Source organism: Pinus tabuliformis, chromosome J, assembly GCF_031772625.1.
Source record: "Pinus tabuliformis cultivar Carrire ecotype Pingquan chromosome J, CPIR1, whole genome shotgun sequence".
Taxonomy (NCBI): domain Eukaryota; kingdom Viridiplantae; phylum Streptophyta; class Pinopsida; order Pinales; family Pinaceae; genus Pinus; species Pinus tabuliformis.
Genome location: NC_142295.1, coordinates 1,074,013,154 through 1,074,033,748, shown reverse-complemented (window position 1 = coordinate 1,074,033,748; position 20,595 = coordinate 1,074,013,154). Strand labels below are relative to the sequence as shown.

The 20,595-nt window shown below is 35.0% G+C and overlaps 1 protein-coding gene and 1 long non-coding RNA gene across 2 annotated transcripts; one reads left to right on the top strand and one right to left on the bottom strand.

The window, feature by feature from the left end:
• Positions 1-13,540: 13,540 nt before the first annotated feature.
• LOC149230670 (uncharacterized) lies at positions 13,541-14,502 on the bottom strand. Its single transcript, XR_016247391.1, has 3 exons — positions 14,051-14,502; positions 13,718-13,777; positions 13,541-13,632 (listed from the first exon to the last, which is right to left on the bottom strand). It is a non-coding gene; the product is annotated as an uncharacterized LOC149230670 (long non-coding RNA).
• A 4,935-nt stretch (positions 14,503-19,437) lies between these two features.
• On the top strand, positions 19,438-20,310 carry LOC149230669 (uncharacterized). The gene has a single exon (XM_089381379.1). The coding sequence runs from the start codon at positions 19,438-19,440 to the stop codon at positions 20,308-20,310; it is 873 nt and encodes a 290-aa protein (XP_089237505.1).
• The last annotated feature ends 285 nt before the right edge of the window (positions 20,311-20,595 follow it).

Sequence of the window (20,595 nt, the reverse complement as noted above, 5' to 3'; positions counted from 1 at the left end):
TTAGTCAAATTTGTTTTGGAGGCTATCCTGGTATTTTAGCAATCTTTGGTATTTATTCCAAAAGAAATCCTTGAGAAAATACAGAAACTATGTTTTAAATTTCTATGGTCTAGGAAGAAGGAAATTTGAGAGCATGCCATTGATAGTGTGACTAGTTATAACAAGGCCAAAGAAGGAGGGTGATTAGAGCTTAAAAAATATTCACTTTTTTGATGCATCATTGACAGCTAGAAAGTTTGTGAAATGTCATGTCTAGAGAAGGTTTGTGGAGGCAAATTCTAGAACAAAGGTATATAATCCCAAGGTCTACGATAGATTGGATTATAAGTCGAAGAAAAGAAACAGTTTAAAGAATGGGCCCATCCATTGGAAAGCATTGGTTAAGGCTTTTGATGTAATATGCAATCATTTGGCTTAGAAAGTTGGAAATGGTAAGCAAATTAAAGTTGCTGCAAACTCTAGAATGGGGTTATGGTGATGGGTTAAGTCTACTGGATGAATTCTTCTTCTACGGCAAAGGGGTATTTATACCCTTAATCAAGTGGCGGATCTAAAGAAGTGGCGGATCTAAAGTCTATCTATATTTGGATACAAGGATGGAGGAATGGTCACTCTTTAGGGTTGGAAGGGTAGGAGGTGTGAAAATTCCTGAATCTAACACATCAGAAACCCCTACTGCAATTTCTGGTTTACTATCTCCTACTTGTTCTTTCCATTAACAAGTTATTTAATTACATAAACATCAAAGTATACACAAATGCAGCCTTCACAGATATACAAATCATGCACTGAAGTAAACAGAAACAATAACACAAGGGACGCCATTATTTTTGGACAATCGTCCCTGGAAAAACCCAATGCGGGAAAACCGGTGCAACAAATATGAGGGTTTTATTATTAAGCAGATTTCTTGAATACAACTAGGGTGCCAGAATGGCTCACCCAACAGAGAATGTCCTCGGCAGTAGTACCTCTATTCGGAGATGGATATTCCGGCAAATCAACAACTGGATGATCGACCCCACAGTGATTCTGACTGTTCCTTGTGCTGGACAGCGAAAGCTGCTCCAAGCACTGCTCTGGAACTGTGTTACTCTTCAGGAATTGCGTCACCCTCTCGCGGCTGATCTGCTCTCAGTCAGCCCCACAGAATCTTACCAGTGCTGCCTCTGAAGCCCTCTGCATCCTCTGCGTCAGCCTCTACGACCTCTGTGTCAGCCTATACGACCCTTTGCGTCCTCTGCGCTACTTCCTTCGACCTCTACGTCAACCGTTCTTGGGCCTACGCTGTCTCTCTCGGCACTTCAATGCCTCTCTATTATGTATTCTTCAGCCTTGGATGAAAATCACTTGTTGAACTGCCCCTCGCTGCAATTGATCAGTAACTCGATTTCCTTAGCAAACCTCGCCCTAGAAAATCGAATTCTTGATCTCTCTTGGTGTGTCTCCAACTGACCCTCAAGCCTCCTCTTATACTTTTCCTGTTGACGATTCAACGACACAGATTAAGTCCCTAATCAACGACTAAGATTAGAACATGCTTGATCCTCGTCATTTACAACTTGCTCACCCATATTATATTAATACACATTAATATTTTCATTTTCCTAAGTTTAGACTTAGGAACCCATTAAAAATATTAATTATTTTAATATCTCTTCATCTGGGAATTTTTCCAAACGATTTCTGGGTCTTGGAGACCAAATTTCATGGCTAGAGCACATCCGATGCTACCGAAAATCAACACTCCCTCTTAGCGAGGAATGTGCTCTAGCAATGCTTCACCATAGAAGCATCACACTGATCTTCCGCATCGGTCCTCTCTTGGCATGCTGCCTCACATCCACTGCATTGCTGCCCATGACACTGCCATTGCCACTGCTACATCTGTACTGCAGCTCCCTCTCAACATGTTGCATCATGCTGCCCATAGCAATGCCATTGCTAGCTGTTGCACTGCAACTTAGTTACCGAGAAGTAAGTAACTGACTTCACCCAATCACTGACATCCTGGTCAGTCTGGAAGCCTCGTGATGTTGAAGCCACCTCTGCTGCTATCCTGTGCTCCGTCTGTTGCCATTGCACTCCTGCAACCTCTTTTGTGCCTCTCGCACTGCTTGCAACCTCCACTGCGCTACTACAGACTTCTGCACTCTAGCACTGCCTTGTCGCTCCATCACACCTTGCTCCACCTGACACCTGTCATCATGCTATTGTCATTAAGGGCTCCCGTAGCTGGATGTGATCCAAGAGTTTCAATACCTCAAGGATCCTGCCCCCTTCTGTAGTCCTCTCGACTACAACTACAGATCTCCCCACCTCTTCGCTAGAGGCACATGAGCACTCATGGCACAATCATCATCATCTTGGACATCCTTCTCCGCCTTTGCTAAAGCAGCCTTTGAGTCGGAAGCTTCTCCCTTGCTTTTCTTCCTGGGGCACTGAGATGCATAATGTCCCAAATCCCCACATTTGAAGCACTTGACCTTGGAGATGTCTTTCTTCTTCCTCTTCTGAACCCCCTGCTGTCCCGCTGATGCTAGAGTTGCATCCTCCTCCTCTTTCTTGATTTGAACTCCCTTACTGCTACTCCCCGCCTTGGTCAATCTCCTGAGCTCTTCCTGTTGAAGAGTTGCCCACATCTCCTCCCAACTAGGGAGAGTTGCTCTGCCCATAATTCTTTGGACAAACGTCTCCCCGTCCTCGAAGACTGCATTCAGAGCAGTCCTGACCATGAACGCTAGATCCGGTGTAGACCCTATGGAAGTAAGCTAGTCGTGAATTGCTTGCAACCTGAGAAGGAACGGACCTATCTCCTCTCCTTTAAGTATCTGATATGACCTCAACTGATTTTCCAATAACATCTTTCGCTGCACGGAAGAGCCCTGGTATAAGGTGGTCAGCGTCTGCCACATCTTCCTTGTTGTGTTCTTCTCAGCAATATGTGGTATTACATGATCCTTTACCCCATCTAGGGTCATGCATTTCGCCTTCACATTGGCCTCCTCATACTTCTCATTTGACTTAGGGTCAACTGGGACAACTACTATTCTCAAGGCATAGTCCTTGATGCGATGTTTATCCAAGATTGTCAGGACCTTGGCCTTCCAGATGACAAAATTGGAAACCCAGTCCAATTTGTTTTGATCCCTCAATCCATTCACTGCCATCTCTGCTCCTCTTCTCTAGACTCCCTCTAAGTCTTGATTTCCCTCTCGGAAATCCTCCGGCCCACTGTTGAATCACTCCTCTCCAATCCTCCTTTGCCGCTGCAACTCGAATCTAGATTTCTTGGCTAGAAATCTATCGAGGTAGTGCTTCCCTCTACCTTGGTTCAGTCTCCTTAGACACTGTTCTGCACTCCCAGAAACATCGTCCCACCAGCGCCACAAATCAAAATCTTCTCAGCTCCCTTAGCCCCGACAACTAAAGAATCTGAGCCCTTCTGGCTCTGAACAATCACAGTGATAGCTAGGTCAACTCCTCTTGGCCATTGTGTCAATCCTTCCTGGCTCAAAAAGATGACTTGGCAATACGTAACCCTGATTTGCCTCCCTCTGCCTCTACGCTGGCCTAGACAGCTAACACAACTACTGTGTGGGCTCCTCCCAGCGACTGCGTCTTCCTCTCTCGGCTCAGAATGCTGACGCAGGCACTGCATGAGGCTTTGCGTCACACTCTTTATACTGTGTCACTCCTCTCGCCTCTTCAGCTCTGGAACAACGCTGTCTCTCAGGATAGTTGCTTCTCTGCTGCAAATTCTCAGATTTTCTTGGCTGGTGTCTTTAGTCACCTATGATCTGCAATCCCTCTGATACCATGTGAAAATCCCTGAATCTAACACATCAGAAACCCCTACTGCAATTTCTGGTTTATTATCTCCTACTTGTTCTTTCCATTAATAAGTTATTTAATTACATAAACATCGAAGTAAACACAAATGCAGCCTTCACAGATATACAGATCATGCACTGAAGTAAACAGAAACAATAACACAAGGGACACTGTTATTTTTGGACAATCGTCCTGGGAAAAACCCAATGCGGGAAAACCGGTGCAATAGATATGAGGGTTTTATTATTAAGCAGATTTCTTGAATACAACTAGGGTGCCAGAATGGCTCACCCAACAGAGAATGTCCTTGGCAGTAGTACCTCTATTCGGAGACAGATATTCCGGTAAATCAACAACCGGATGATCAACCCCACAGTGATTTTCACTGTTCCTTGTGCTGGACAGCGAAAGCTGCTCCAAGCACTGCTCTGGAACTGCGTCACTCTTCAGGAACTACGTCACCCTTTCCTGGCTGATCTGCTCATATTCTACCCCACAGGATCTTCCCAACACTGCCTCTGAAGCCCTCTGCATCCTTTGCGTCAGCCTCTATGGCCTCTGTGTCAGCCAATGTTTTTAAAACCGGAACCGGTGACCGGACCGGTCCACCTAATGAACCGGTTTACCGACCGGAACCGGTCTAACCAGGACTGGTTTGGTCTAAACGAACCGGTTTTAAAAAAATACATTAAATAATTAATTTTTAATGGAACAAAACTATTTTTAAGATGTAAAACCATGATTCCAAGCCAATAGAGACAAAATATGCAAAGTTTGCTCATTTATATACCATGTAAAGGTGAATATATCAAAATGGAACCGAGTACAATACATATCATCGACAAAATAGAAAAATACATAGGAAATGAGGCTCTAAATGGCCTATAAAGTCCAAAAACAATGCTGCAAGCTATGAGGCCATTGGCCTACTACAAGTCTACAGTGTACACATGATCAATTATCAAGTTCATACTAGACACAGGATCATCATCAGGAGCTACATAGACATCATCTGGTTCAGAGTCTGAGGATGCCTCAGCCTGATCTACAACCTCAGTATCAATGCCACCAATGACAATAGAAGTGGACCTAATGGAAGCACGAGTTTGTCAACCTGCATGACTAGTGCCTTCCATTGGTTCTTTGCCTTTCCTTGATGTCGCTATTGATCCTAGTTTTGATGCCACCACATAATCTGCATCATCCCCCACTAAAGCCATGTCGATATCAAAATCAGCCTCAAACACAGGTTCTTCAGTCTCCTCCACCCATTCTGATGTTGGATCAATATCGTCCAACACAATGGGATCTAGATCAGGAGTTTTTCTCATCATTTGGAGCTCCGATTGCATTTATTGTTTACCCCCAAACCATGAAATCCTGAAAACCATTAAGTCTGTTGAATTTTGAGTGAAATCTAAAATTCTAGTTTCTCCATATGAAATCCAATGAGGTCGAAACCACTCTCAAACATCCTGAGTCATTTCATAGTAATGTTAAAAATTTAAGTTAAAGGATGAAAATGAAAATTAAAGGAAATGTCACTTTTACTTTAAGAATTTAACATTACCATTAATTGCCAACATTGTTAGGGTTGAAACACCCTTAGTTTCCCCCCAAAACCCCTGAAACACAGTGAAAAATATGCTTTTTTAACTTTACGGTGGGCGTGCCTAAAACCGGCCGGTTTTCACCAGTTAGGGCAAAAAGATGGCGAAATGGCCTTTCCAACCGGGTTTTTTGGCCGGTTTAGACCGGCGGCCTTGCTAACCGGCCGGTTAGATCGGTAACCGGTTTTTAAAAACGATTTTGAAAACACTGGCATCAGCCTATACAACCCTCTGCATCCTCTGTGCTGCCTCCCTCAGCCCTTCTTGGGCCTGCACTGTCTCTCCCAGCGCTTCACTGCCTCTCTGTTATGTATTCTTCGGCCTTGGATGCAAATCCCTTGCTGAACTACCCCTCGCTACAATTGATCAGTAGCTCGATTTCCTCAGCAAACCTCGCCCCAGGAAATCGAATTCTTGATCTCCCTTGGTGTGTCTCCAATTGACCCTCAAGCCTCCTCTTATACTTTTCCTGTTGACGATTCAACGACTGAGATTAAGTCCCTAATCAATAGCTAAGATTAGAACTGGCTTGATCCTTGTCACTTAGAACTTTCTCACCCATATTATATTAATACCTATGTTGCATGGGTACCCGCACCCGGGGGTGGGGTTCTCGAACCTGTCCCGGGTTCCCGCACCCAAGTACCGGATTCGGGTATGGGTTCTTCCCAGACGAACCCAGAAGAACCGGGTTCTTCAAAAAAAAAATTGGGTTCTTTTCCTTTAATGGGTTCTTGGGTTCTTCGGGTTCTTCGGGTTGGGTTCTTTGGGTTCTTCGGGTTCTTTGGGTTCTTCATAAAAAAAACTATATTAAAAATTTAATTTTCAAATAATTTTTTTTATTGAAATTTAAAAAATAACTTATAACAAAGGTAAAAAACTTAAAAAACCCTAAATCTTTAAGACTTTAACTCTTTATGAACGCACACAAGCAATATCTGATACATGATTACTGATTTCATTTAACTTTTAAGTTTTTCCATTTGGTTGAGGTTTGAGCCGTCTCCGTTTACCATTTCCGGCGGCGTGGGCAGCTTCAGTAGCAGTGGGCAGCTTCAGCGACAGTGGACAGAGCAACTTCAACGACAGTGGTATTTACAAGTTTTTGTTTTCAGTTTTATTATTCCATGAAAAAGTTTCACAAGACCCGCGTGTGAAAAATATAGGTGCATTATATTACACATTTGAACAGTGAACACCCACAGGGGCTCAACTACATTAAGCAGAATTGCCGGAATGAATGTCACAATTTCTTTCTGTTTCGGACTGTCTGCAACATGAGCCACAACTGTCAGTCCACTTTTATACACTCAATTTGCCTCCTACAGCTGCGGCATAGTCCCTCCTCCTTGTTGTTGTCAAACGCTGAGTTGTAGGGCTTGATTCATGCCACTGTTTACACAAAACAGCTCACTGTTCACTAAGGAACAGACCTCGGCCTCCCTATGCAGACTCTTGTACCCAACCGAAGCCCTGAACAGAGATGACAACGCCACAAACTTACCTCTACTCAGCCCAGACTTGTTAAATTTTTAATTTTTTATACTATATACTATAATATGAGAAATATACGTTTCAGTTCTTTTAACCCGAAATAGTTGCAATTAGATTAACAAAGTGCAGAAAATCTTCATCATTTTTTGCATTAATGAATGGCATTACATAAATGCATTCATACACTGAATATAGCTCTGTGCTATTCTTTACAATATAAACCGTTCAGTGAGAATGTATTTCAAAATTTCAACTCAATCATCTACACAAAATTCAAGCCAGTTCATTATCTACCCTCTAACAATGGTGTTGCTTGCCCTTGCAATGTAATTTCACCATGGATCAACAAAATCCAATTAAATGGTTCAGAATTTGTTCAGGAAAAACAGTTCATAGTATATATATTTTAATTTTTGAAAAATTGAATCATTACATTTGTCATTAACATATAAATTCTGTGGTTTTTTTTTAGGCTTGTGGCTACATTAAAGTATAAATTATGGCTGCTGGCAGCATATATTTCACTGCTGTCCCACCAAACACACAAGGCAGCCCAATAAAATAAAGTTTAAAATGTTGAGCCTTTGAGAACTCAGAATACTTTATAATTTATTAATTATAAATTTATAATTTATAAAATATAATTATTAAAATTTAATATTATTATATTACCCGACGAACCCACGCACCCTGTTTCCAAAAATGCTGTCCCCGTCCCGTCCCCGCACCCACGTTTCCTGGCAACATAGATTAATACACATTAATATTTTTATTTTCCTAAGTTTAGACTTAGGAACCCATATTGAATTTTTCCAAACGATTTATGGGCCTTGGAGATCTCATTTGCCTTAGCCTCTCCACCAAATTTCATGGCTAGAGCACATCCGATGCTAACGAAAATCAACAAGAGGCTGGGTTATGGAAGTTATATGCTGATAGTCTTAAAAGAGAGCATGTCAAGTTGAGAGGAAATGATTCTTTGACATGGTTAAAAAACAAGTCATTAGGAGTTTATACTGCTAGATAGGGATATAAGTTTTTATTTGAACCAAATCATCGGGTGGTGGAGGCTTATCTGGAAGTTCAGAGCCACAAAGACGATTTAAATTTTTCTCTGGCTGAATTAGAAGATTAGGCCCGGACATGGGAAGTTTTGCAGAGGAAAAATAGACAGGGCCCTGGGATCTGTTTGTTATGTAAAACCAAGGATGAAGCCATTCCTCACTTGATAATAAATTGTCCGCCCAACAAATCTGGAGAGAGACAGATCAGTTTACAGGTAGTGCTAATGTGCGGAATGGTGCTTCTGTGGAGGAGCAGCTGAGGCTCTTTCTCAATAAGAAAAAGGTAAAGGAATTCAGGTTATTACCATGTTTGACTCTATGGAAATGTACCTTGCAAGGAACTCTCAGATATTTGAGGACAACCATATTCCTTCTTTCCAGGTTTTCTCGAGTTAAATCTCTGATGTCTCATTCTAAAATGACTGTCGAACATGAAGTTTCTTGACAATTGGGTGATTTGTGTATTGATGGAGCCAGGTAGGGGACAAGTAACTCTAGCAGTGCCAGTGGTAATCTACATATTTCACATGTGCACAATGTCAACTTCAAAGCAGGTCTAGGGGCTGGACCTAATAATTATACTGAGTTTATGGCCTTGAGATTTCTCCTGAAGTGTGATCTGGATAGGGATACAAACATGTGCAGATTTTTGGTGATTTATTACTTGTCATTAACTAGATGCTATGAAAGCTGCAGGTTCAGAATTTTCAGGGCTTTAGCTGACCAGCTGAAAGTGATAGCAGCTTTCTTTGACAGCAATTCTTACATGCATGTTTATAGGGAATTGAATGTGGAAGCAGAGACACTGTGAAGGGAAGCACAATCTCCAACAGAAGGTGTTATATCTGTGGATAAATATAGGGATAGAGTGCCTGTCTCTGCAGTTTCCAATTTCTGAAGAAGATCAAGTTCTGCTGCTTGGGATCCGTTGTTGAGTATCTGTTTTTTGTGATTATTTAGTGATTTTTGTTCCTAACTGTCGTAAGGATTTCTTTTATTGGATGAGTAAGCATCACGGATGCAAAACGTGGCAATCTTTTTGATGTAATATTAGAAATTTAACTTCATCGTCAGTTTTCATGGACTTTGAATAATATTGGGACATTGATACTGATGCTTTTGTTTGCTAGGATTTAAAGATCCTATATACTGAACTTTGGGACTTTGAGTCCAGTTTTGGCATTTTGTAATAGTGTGGGAAGCCTCTGAAAAATGTAATTTCCATTCTCTTGGCGAATAGAGATCGTAGTTTTTTGCTTTGGAAAAAAAAGGTTTGCAAGCCAAGTGACATCTACAATCCTCCATGGCAAGGAATCAAACATACACTTGAGATCTCATACGGATTGAGTTAATGGAATGGTGTATATTGGGATGTTGGTCGATAAGTACAACATATTGCAGAGAGTTTAGATGAAAGTTGCTTGATAATGGCCAATGCGTTGCCAAGTTATTAGTAAAGGTTAAGGTCATAGATGTTTTAATTAAAGTTTGCAAGTTTGTTCAACTTGTGCTCTGTTACCCCTCAAAATGCAGAGCCATTTTGAGATCTTCATGGGTAGAATTGCATGCACTAAAAAGCTGCATCTTCACTCGGATTTTCGAACATGTTGGGTGGCAGCATTATTACTACCAGTGAAGGTCACTTGCTTAGTGGAAGTACAAGCAGCAGTGAACAGAAAAATGGGACGAGCTTCTTGGATAAATCATTAACCTAGATGTTTCCAACAGTCTTAGGCACCAGGTTAGATTGTTTCAACGCAATATTTAGAGGAACCTAATATCCCAGATTGCCACCTATATCGATCACCAATGCGATTGAGTGATGAAATTTAGAAAAGTAAAAGGCGTTGTTGTAGATTTGCTGGTACATTAGACTAAATGATGAATAAACCGTAAAAATGTTTGCATTCTTGGAAGTAAGGGGTGCGACTGACAAATCATTTCTATCTGCTGTCTGTAGCTTACTTTATATGCTACAAGTCCAAGGGGGCAATTTCCAGATTTCTCATACAGCAAAGATATACAGTTGTACTAATCTAATAAACCAGGGGTCACTGTTCGCAGAGGAGTTTCTAGCCCTTTACACTTCATGCCTCAGATATGCTACAATCCACAGGATTGCAACCTATTTTTCGCTATCAGCGAAAAGGGATTGCGAAAAGGGTGTTGGTTCAAGCATACCAATGCAAAGTTCGATGACCGTATGCCCTAGTGGTTGAGATTGCACAAATGCTAACCTTTTACGTGATAGGTTTCCATCCTGTCCTATGTTCTCCAAGTATGAAGGCTCTTTTTACAAATAATCAATTGGGAAGGTTATTCCAAAAATCTCGGACATCAACTATAAAGCTCCGAATGATGCAAGTTGTTGAGGTGATAAAAGTGGAGGGCGACCCATTAGGATTTGAAAGCAGGGGTCGTGTGAATCTTGGAACCCCGGCTATCCAAGGCACGCAGGTTTTCATCGTTTCTTAGCTCTAGAGTTCTGTTGCTTCGTTTCTGCTTGGTTTCACAGTGCTTTAGTCACGTTGTGTGGTATCTTTGCAGTCTAACGCACAAAAAAAAATTTACTATATTGAAGTGTTTAATCCCACTCATAATCATCAACCAAAAGCATACATAAAGGCCAATATTTCTTGTAGAGCCAAAATGTTTATTGCTCAGTTAAGGATTAATTCTCATCAACTACGTTGTGAAACAGGGCGCTGGAAAAGGGCAAAGGAAGTGTGAGAGGAAAGGGTATGCATTTTTTGTTCTTCCAAAAAAGTGGAAACAGAAAAACATTTTGTTTTAGAATGTGAGGCCTTCAAAGACAACAGGGAAAGTTATGCAGATAGGGGTTTGTCGAGACGCTGGGAGCATTTATTGTGAAGCTTCACAGAAAAAGGGCGGAATACATCAAGCTGATGAAGAAGAAATCTGTCCCATAGGCTATCTTTAACCTCGTGGACGTTAAAATAATTTCTTTCTTTCTTTCTTTCTATATTCAACAACATACAATGACTTGTACAGTCAATGTATGCCTTGATTTCTTTCTCCCATCTCAAAAGGATTTCACTCTTTGTACACACCCCTGTTCACATACTCATTTAAATTAATTTTTATGATTAACGTTTTAATGACACTCCGGTTTTAAAGTTGGTCAAATTAGCAGGGCTTAATCTTAAGAGCATTGAGAAGAATTGACCCTATGACTTCTCGATCAACAAAGTACTTAACCACGGGGACTCAACTAATTAACCTAACCTCCTAACCTTAGGCATACTCATTTAAATTAATTCCCCCAGTTTTGGTGGCACGAGAGTCTGGCTTTGCTAAAATCATAGGATCTTAGTATATCAATGTACTCTTGGTGTTATAGTGGCATCTACGAGGATTGATCTGGGTCTCCCATAGATTAGGACTAGCAGTTACCGATTCAGCACGTGATTAAAAAAAATAAAAATAAAAATCTATTAACAATTTACTAAACATTTAATTATTTATATTTTTTAATAAAAATATATTTGGTAAATAAAATAATTATAACATATTTTTTTTAAGTTTAAAAAATTCATGTTCATTAAAAATTGAAATCACATCATTTACGTGCAACTTTGTCAAATGACAACTAAATCATATTTTAATATTAATTAATTATTTTGTAACAACTAAATCATATTTTAGTATTAATTAATTAAAAATAATTAATTGAAATCAAATTCTAAATTATTTTTTATTAAAAATAGTATATTTTTAAAATATATAATTGTTTTTTATTAAAATAATACATTATATAAATATATATTTTGTTAAATAAATTTTAAAATGAAATTGGATAATTTTATTGTTTAAACTAAATTTTAATAGTTTTATCTTTCAGTTTCTGAAATTAGATAATTTTATTGTTTACATTAAAATTAGATAAAATAACTTTATCTTTAAATAATTTTTAACTTTATCTTTAAAGTAATTTTTAACTCTTCCCGAATTAACAAATTTAACTCAAAATCAAATTTATAACTCTCCTTACTATATCGACGATTCCTTGCGTAGTACGAAGGACATCGTCTCTAACACGTGTACCTGAAAATGATTTTAGTCTAGCACATTCTTGCATGCTATAGTTAAAAGGTAAATAGATCCGACTTAATAATTAATAAATATTAATTAAATTATTCAGTAATTTTTTTATTAATATCTATATTATTTAATATAAAATAAAATTAGTTATTTTTATATAAAGAAAAGTTTTGTTTTATATATTGGAATTTTTATTAAATTTCAATTTTTTATTATTATTATTTATCTTATCTATTATTTGTTAGATTATAATGTAGTTGAAGAAATTGTGATGTATGGTTATTTTTAAGTTGTAAAAATTATTTTAAAATTGTGTTTATTAATTTTTTTAAATAGTTGGTAGTTTAAAAAATTATAATTTTAGGGTATTTAAGTGATCAAAATTACTTTAGGAGTGTATCTCAAACTTTAGGAGCATATCTCTATTTGAGTGGCATCAACCCTTAGATTTTTTTGAGTGGCATTAACACTTAACATGGCTAGATTTTTTTAGTGTCTCTTCCCAAGTATAAAGAGTTTAGAATCTTGATCATCTTACAAGAAAATCCTCAAAATTAGTGGCTTTTCCTCCCAAGTATAAAGACTTTAGAATCTTGATCACTTTACAAGAAAATCCTCAAAATTAGTGGCTTTTCTTGTAAGGTTCCTTACATAGATTTTTTTTGGTGTCTCCTTCAACTTATTGAAAGTTTACAACCTTAACCACTATACAACAAAACCCCTAATAACACCTTGAATTTTGTTGAAAAATGAAAAACTTCTTACTTTTTCACCACTAAATCTAACCTTTTTAAATTAATCTTTTTATTATTATAATAAAATATTAAAATATATTTCAAAACCTTTCCAACTCTCTTACAAACTCAAAATTAATAAATCTCACTTACAATAATATAATATAATTTTTTTCAAATACTCTCAATTAAAAAATATAAAACTAAACAAAATTACATGAAAAACAAATTAATGATACAAATAATAAAATCAAATTTAATATCATTATTTAATTCTAATATTAAAAATATATATGAATGATTATTTAACTTTTTACTGAGCATAATAAAAATAATTAAAAATATATGAATGATTATTTAACTTTTTACTGAGCATAATTAAAAAAAAAATATAAGCATGTACCCATTTCTGAGGTAATCCACTCAGCACTGAGGATGCAATGAACAAAAATCTAATATTCATAATAAAAATCTACAACTAAATATTTAATAGCCTGCTTCCATAGTCACTAGGTATAAACCATTCTATCACAGTTATCTTGAAATAAATCATACAATGAAAATAATCATAACCTATTTAGATTTTAATGAGCAATGAAATGACATGAATTTGAAAAAATGGTATTCCATGTTCAAAATGTGTTAGACAAAAGATTTTCTAATGTAATTTCTACCGAAAAATTTTGTTTAATTTATTATGAATCACAAATACTTGAATACAAAAATAGTATTCCAGAAAACTCACATGCGTGCTTCTCCTCAAGGACATTATCCCGCCCGTTTCGATGCTGGAAAACACTAACAAAAGCACTTTTGTGCGGCCAGCAACAATATCTGTTTCAACCAAGAAAATCATTATTCTTTCTCCATGTGGAAGATCATTTAAGAAATAAATCTTAAGATAAATAAGGAAGTTCACCATTTTGAAATTGGGTTTTCCGCAATCTCAGAAAACAATTGTGACTCTCCTTTCTTCTGCCTGAACCAAAATAAGCACATACGGAAGATGAAAAACTTCAAATCCACAAGTATTTTTAACAAAGGATTCTTCATAAAACTGATCTGAATTTTGTTAATAACGGCTTCTCTTTCTGCCAATCAAATTTAGATGATTAAAATCCATAACAAATTCAGCGAGGCCATAATACCATATTCTTTGTTAAAATTCAGTTACATAAGATCCATTGACACCAAATCAAAACCTAATTATCTGTGAAATTCGATATTAAATGAAAGGGATGTTCGTACTTACGTATCCATTGCAGACTGCAAATTAATTTGTGGCTTCCCGATCGAGTCTCTTCTCTTCCCCTTTTCTTCATCCAGAATTAACCCTAATTAACAGGCTGATACAGACTCATACCCACAAAACAACACAAAAAATAACCAAACGATTACAATACCACATAGTCAAAACACCCACAAAACGAAAACCACATTTAACGTCAGAACCAGAGAATATAGACTCACTGAACAAGCTCACACACAGGCATACCGACTTAACACAAAATTAATCAGCTGATTAAAATACCATAGACCACCCCAAACACATAAAATACAGAACAAAAAGCACATTTAGCACTAGAACCAGAGAAGATAGACTATCAGATGAAGGCCCAGAAGAATTAGAGAAGAATGATGGACTGTTGGAGAAAACATATGTATATATAAATCTCTAGGCCAAATCATCTCCTAGCCGTTAGAATCAACCTCCTGCTTTTCATATTATAAAAAAGGCAATGTTTGAAATTCTTTCTCTCCATGCTAAAAAAAGCCTGTCGCTAAGTTTTTTGGCCCCATTGATTTAATAATCATTTATTAATGGAGTTGTTTTTAGTGTGATTTTTTAGAATTTTTTTTTAAATTTAAAAGTGAAATCTAAATTAAAGTGAAATCTTGATTTGTGTTATTTAAATTAGCTTTTTATTACATATGAGTCTAACACTGAAGAATCTGTAAAGCACTTCTTTAAATGTACAAAAATTATCTATCAAACTTATAATTTCAATAAATTCATACCTGATTTTAAAAAAATTAAACCAAATAAATACAATAAAAAAAACTTCCAAAAACTAAAAATCAACTAACAAAATTAAAAAAAAAATACAATACAAAACTTCCAAAATCTCAAACTAAAAACTAAAAAAGAAATAACAGTGAACATCTCCACTCATCAATATCAGAAAGCAAATCGCAATCCACGTGCGATGTTCCACGTCACACCACAGACTATCATGACTAAACGGTTGTATTTGTGGGGAAAGGTATTGACGTGTCGTTTCTTCATCACACCGGTCATAATTTTGAAAATACATGACCGTGCTATGATATAAAATCTTTCATCGATTTTTAAATTCATAAAATGTCTTTTATTGGAGTGTGCTAGTTGTTGGCCAAATTCATTTAAAAAAAATATATTATAGTTGTAAACTTGTTGGTACATTATGTACAGTTGTTTTCCTTGTCCTTTAAAAAAAAACCAAATTCTATTGTTTTTAAATATATTAGGTTTATTTTTAAACAAAAATGCGAAATAATAATTTATTTAATTTATCAAAATAAAAATTTAATTAATCATATATAATATTTAAAATTTTTAAATATTCATATATAATATTGAAATTTAAAAAAATATTTTATATTATTTTATGTTTAATACATATAAATTTAATTTTTTAAATTACTTAGTTTATTAATTATATATATATATATAAATAAGGTTAACATTTATTTGGATTTGAATTAATATTTTGAATCAATAAATTATTAGAAAGAGTACGTTTATTCATTATCTTTATGGATATTAATATTTTATTTTAACTTTATAATAAGGTTTTGTTATTTTTGTAAGAATACGAACATTGAGGATGAAAATCACTTTAAGTAGAGTGTCTCATGTACAACCACATTAGATCTCAGTTTCAAAATCTTTGTTGCAATACTCACCTTCCTAGCCTTTTATGTTGTCAAAATTATACTTAATATTTATAAGATTAAAAATTATATATTATGCGATTTAAAAATAATATATTATGCCATTTAAAAATCATATTAATAATTTATATTTTAAACCAATTATCCCATATAAATTCATATTAAATTAAGTCATATAAAAAATGTAATAAAAAAGTAATATTTATAAAATTAAAAATTATATATTATATATGATGCCATTTAAAAATAATATTTATAAAATTAAAAAATATATATGATGATATTAAATAGTAAATTTTAAATACAATAAATTTTAATAATTTAAAATTTAATAATTAAAAATAATTTTTATAAATAATATATATGATGATATTAAATAGTAAATTTTAAATACAATAAATTTTAATAATTTAAAATTTAATAATTAAAAATAATTTATTTTTAAAATGGTTTTTTTTTTAATGTTATTTTTTTTAAGGTTAGGCAATGTTTTATATTATGATTAATAAGAGACATAGAATCAATCCTCCCTATATTGGTTTACTATTAGAAATTAGATCAATAACATATAAGTAGTGTTTTTCTCCATATTAGCCAGATATATGATATTCCATGTTCAATAGTGGTAAAAACTCTAAGAATATTTGAACTAAAACAAGAAAATTGAAACTCAGCATGTATAATATTTTTGTATAGACTAACTTGCTATATAGTAGAGTGGCTATTTCTGAAACAAAAACATATTCTAACAAGATTAATATTTTAGGTTGACAAAAAATCCACATAACTGGTAGGAAGAACTTCAGTGTTTTCGAAATTGGAGAATTCCATATCAATTATATGGAATTCTAATAATAATTTATTATTGTTAAAACTAATTCTTCAAATTAATTATTTTTATTAGAATTAAAATTTTAAATTAAAATTTATTATTATTAAAAAATATTTTTTAAAATTAATATATTATTAATTTCTAATAATAATTTAACACAAAGACACACACATTGCACCTAAATCTTGTCACTATTCAATTAATTACACATAATGCTTTTATATTGAGGGAATTAGAACACACATATAAAAAAATTTGTGTAACTAACTTGAAATTTAAGAAATGACAATTATTTAGAGATATTTAAGTCTTATACCAATTTTTAATATGGTTATAGTGAATTTAACTTTAAAAGTTTTAGAAAACAAAATCTTCAAAAATTAATAATACTAAAAATATTTATATATTTAATAATAATAATAATATTATTATATTAATAAAATTTATTAGATTTATAATATTAAGAAATAATTAATTTCTAAAAAATTAACAATATTATATTTTAAACCAATTATCAATGTAAATTCATATTAAATTAAAGCATATATAAAATTATGTAATAAAAAATAATATTTATAAAATAAATAAACATATATTATGCAATTTAAATGTAATTTAAAATTTTAAATAGTAAATTTAAAAATAATAAATTTTAATATTGAAAAAATAATCATTAAAAATATTTTATATTTTAAAATGATGTGTCTTTCTTTAATATTATTTTTTAAAGGTTAGGCGGAGCTTTATATTGTGATTAATAATATATATAGAATCAATTCTCCCTATATAAGCTTACCATTTAGAAACTAGACCAATAACATATAAGTAGTGTTTTTCTCCATATTAACAGGTTATATGATATCCTACTCAATAGTGATAAAAACTCTTTAAGAATGTTTGAACTAAAACAAGAAAAATAAAACTCATATGATATAATGTTTTATATAGATTAGATTGCTAAATTAGTAGAGTGGATACTTCTAAAACAAAAACAAAAAAAATTTATGCCAAAAGATTAACATTTTAGGTTGACAGAGAATCCACCTAAATGGGGGCACTAAATTCAGTGTCCTTGAAATTGGAGAATTCCATATCAACTATTTTCCTGGTTAAGATAGATACTTTGTCAACAGATTTTCAAAAATGTTTCTAAACTTTATCAAAACATAGAAGAATTTCCTCTTGGGTCTTTGACATCTCCACTAGAACCTTCCCATGATAGATTTTAGTTTCCACACAAATCCATTGTTTGGTTCCTAATATTTCCAAATTTCTCTACCTTTCTTGGAATTGTCAATCTTTTCATGTTTAATCCAAGGTTACTTAAGGAATTTCTTGTATCATGGAGATTTCTTATAGATACTTTGGCACTCTCGATTCTATTTCTTTTTTTTCAATGTGGTCTTAGGATGTTTTCCCATGTGTTATTTCTTATAGCAACATGTCAGGCCTTTGGACCCTAAGATCTAATTAGTAGTCCAAGGTTAACCTTGTTAAACATAAGAAGTATCTTTCCACTAGAAACATAAGAATCATGAACTGTAAACAAGTTCAAGATATTCACATGACAATTAAACATCATGATGAAGTTATACAATGTAACCAACCCTCCATTTTTCAGTTATGACCAAGGTACACTAGAATGAGCATCATTGTATGCAAAGAATGCCATAACTGAGATACACTAGAATGAGCATCATTATATGCAAAGAATTCCATGGTTATGGATGTCATCGTTTCGTAGAACCAAAGAATTGATTCCTTAGAATTTGAATGTCACTTTCTCTAAAATTTGATTTTAAGCTTGATTAAGAATTCTTAATCGGTAGCCTTAAATTTTATGTCTACCACCTCTTCAAATCCTATATTCAAGGGTGACAAGATAGTGCATCAATTACTTGAAGACATGGACATTGGGAATCAAGAAACTTCTCTATTGACCGAGGGACTAGAGGATGCAACTAGTCATCATATTTCCTAATCATATCTTATGTTGAGCAATATTGTAAGGATTATAGGCACTTTTATATATGAAATAATTTTAAATCTCTACCTTTTTGTACTTAGAAAATAAGAAGTTGGCCATCCTCTAATGCCAACAATTATGACTTTGTTTTTTTAGCTTAAGCTACAATTTTATATGTTATAATATCTCTTGTTGTTGTTGTTTTTATTTTAATTTTTTAATTTTAAGAGTATTTAATTCATTGAAAAATTCATAATTAAACTAAAATAGGTTTATTATATTAAAAAACATGTTGACATAAACCAAAAATGTGTATCATATTAAGAAAGAAAAAATTACATATCGATTTAGATTCATTGCTATAAATATATGAATTTAGTTCAATGTAATGTTTAAGGAAATAATAGGATCACTTTCCATCTAATCTTCAAGGATTATTAAGGAGGATGAGGAAACTCACAAGCAATATATCCATATATCTATCACTTTAAATTTTAAATAAATACATCATATATCCTTTTGTATTTAATTTAATGTCTTCCTAAATTTGTATAGAAAAATATATGTAAAAACATTTTCGTTTTTATTTTAGGAATTTGTTTGTATTAAAACAAAAAATACACAAATAGAACAAGAAGAATGCATTAAATTATAGATAGATAAAAAATGCATTAAATTGTACATAGATAAACTACAAAAGGATTGCACATATCTTTATTTATAATATTCATGTTATATATGTGGCTAAAATATATTCTATTAATCCTAGGGATTAAAATTGTAAAATATTTTTTTGCTCTGCGCGCGCGGCCGGCTCCTCTGCTCTCAAGCTAGGGTTCTGCGACCTACAGCGCCGCCCAGGCTGCTGCGCCCCTGCGCACAGCCTCGCCCTCCACTCTGCAGCCGGATGGAGACTCCTGAGAGCTCTGCCCCCCCAGCGGATCCGCCCCCTGAAGTCGCAGCGTTCAGAAATTTGATTGCAAATGGGACAAATCGCCCTCCTTCTGCATCACAGCAGAAATTTATCAAAAGAATGGAGAAGATACCCTCTGTTGCCCTGCCAGAGGAGGACACCTGCAAAGCGGCTCTGAATTTGGCAGAAAGAGGCCTCATAGGCCAGTTTACAGGCCTATGGCCCTCCCCCAAATCCGTGGAGGAATGGACCCAGAGAAACTGGAAACCTCTGATAAAAGATGGAGTGAAGAGTTATTTTGTTGGCAAAGGGTACTTCGTTTTTGTTTTCGAAAACAAGGAAGACAGAAGTTTAATATTCAGAAACGGTCCCTACTTCATGGGGCCACAGGGACTGTATTTAAATCAATGGAACCCAGACTTTGATCCCTCTCAAGACGTCCCATCTGCTGTGCCGGTGTGGGTAAGGCTCCCCCATCTTCCCCTTCATTGCTGGAATCAAAAATCGTTTCAGACCATTGGGAACGCACTAGGTAAATACATAGATCAGGCTGTTAGAAGAGACCAATATTCCTGTGCGCGTATCTGCGTCGAAGTGGACCTTGAAGAAGGATTGCCTGAAGCGATCAAGCTCTCGGTGGCAGGGTGGACGCACATCCAAGAGCTCGACTATGAACAGCTCCCCTTTAAATGCAGACATTGTCATGGCTACGGTCATTTTGCTAAGCACTGCAAGAAGAAAGCGGAGGAACAGCCTGAAAAACAGAATGGAGAACAATGGACCTTAGTCCAGAGAACAGCCCAAGCAAAGAAAGATGCAGGAAAAAGCGCAGCATCAGGGGACAGAAACATCAACATCCCATCTTAGGAAGAGGGAGAAAAAGTAAAAGGAACCGAGGAGTCACAACCTGATCCACCGAACAAAGAACAGGAAAAAGAGAACCATGAGGAAACCCCTCCTGCAAGCAAAGAGGGAGGGGGAGACATCCAAGGCAGTCCCTCTAACCCCACCTATGCAGAAATCATAAAGAAAAAGCTAGTCGAAAGCTCTGAGTCCTCAGAGGAAGAGCTCTTTGAGAGACCATTAAAACGACCCGGAAGGAAATCCCGCAAGGAAAAAAGAGAAGAAGAAGCAGAACGGTTCAAAACCCAA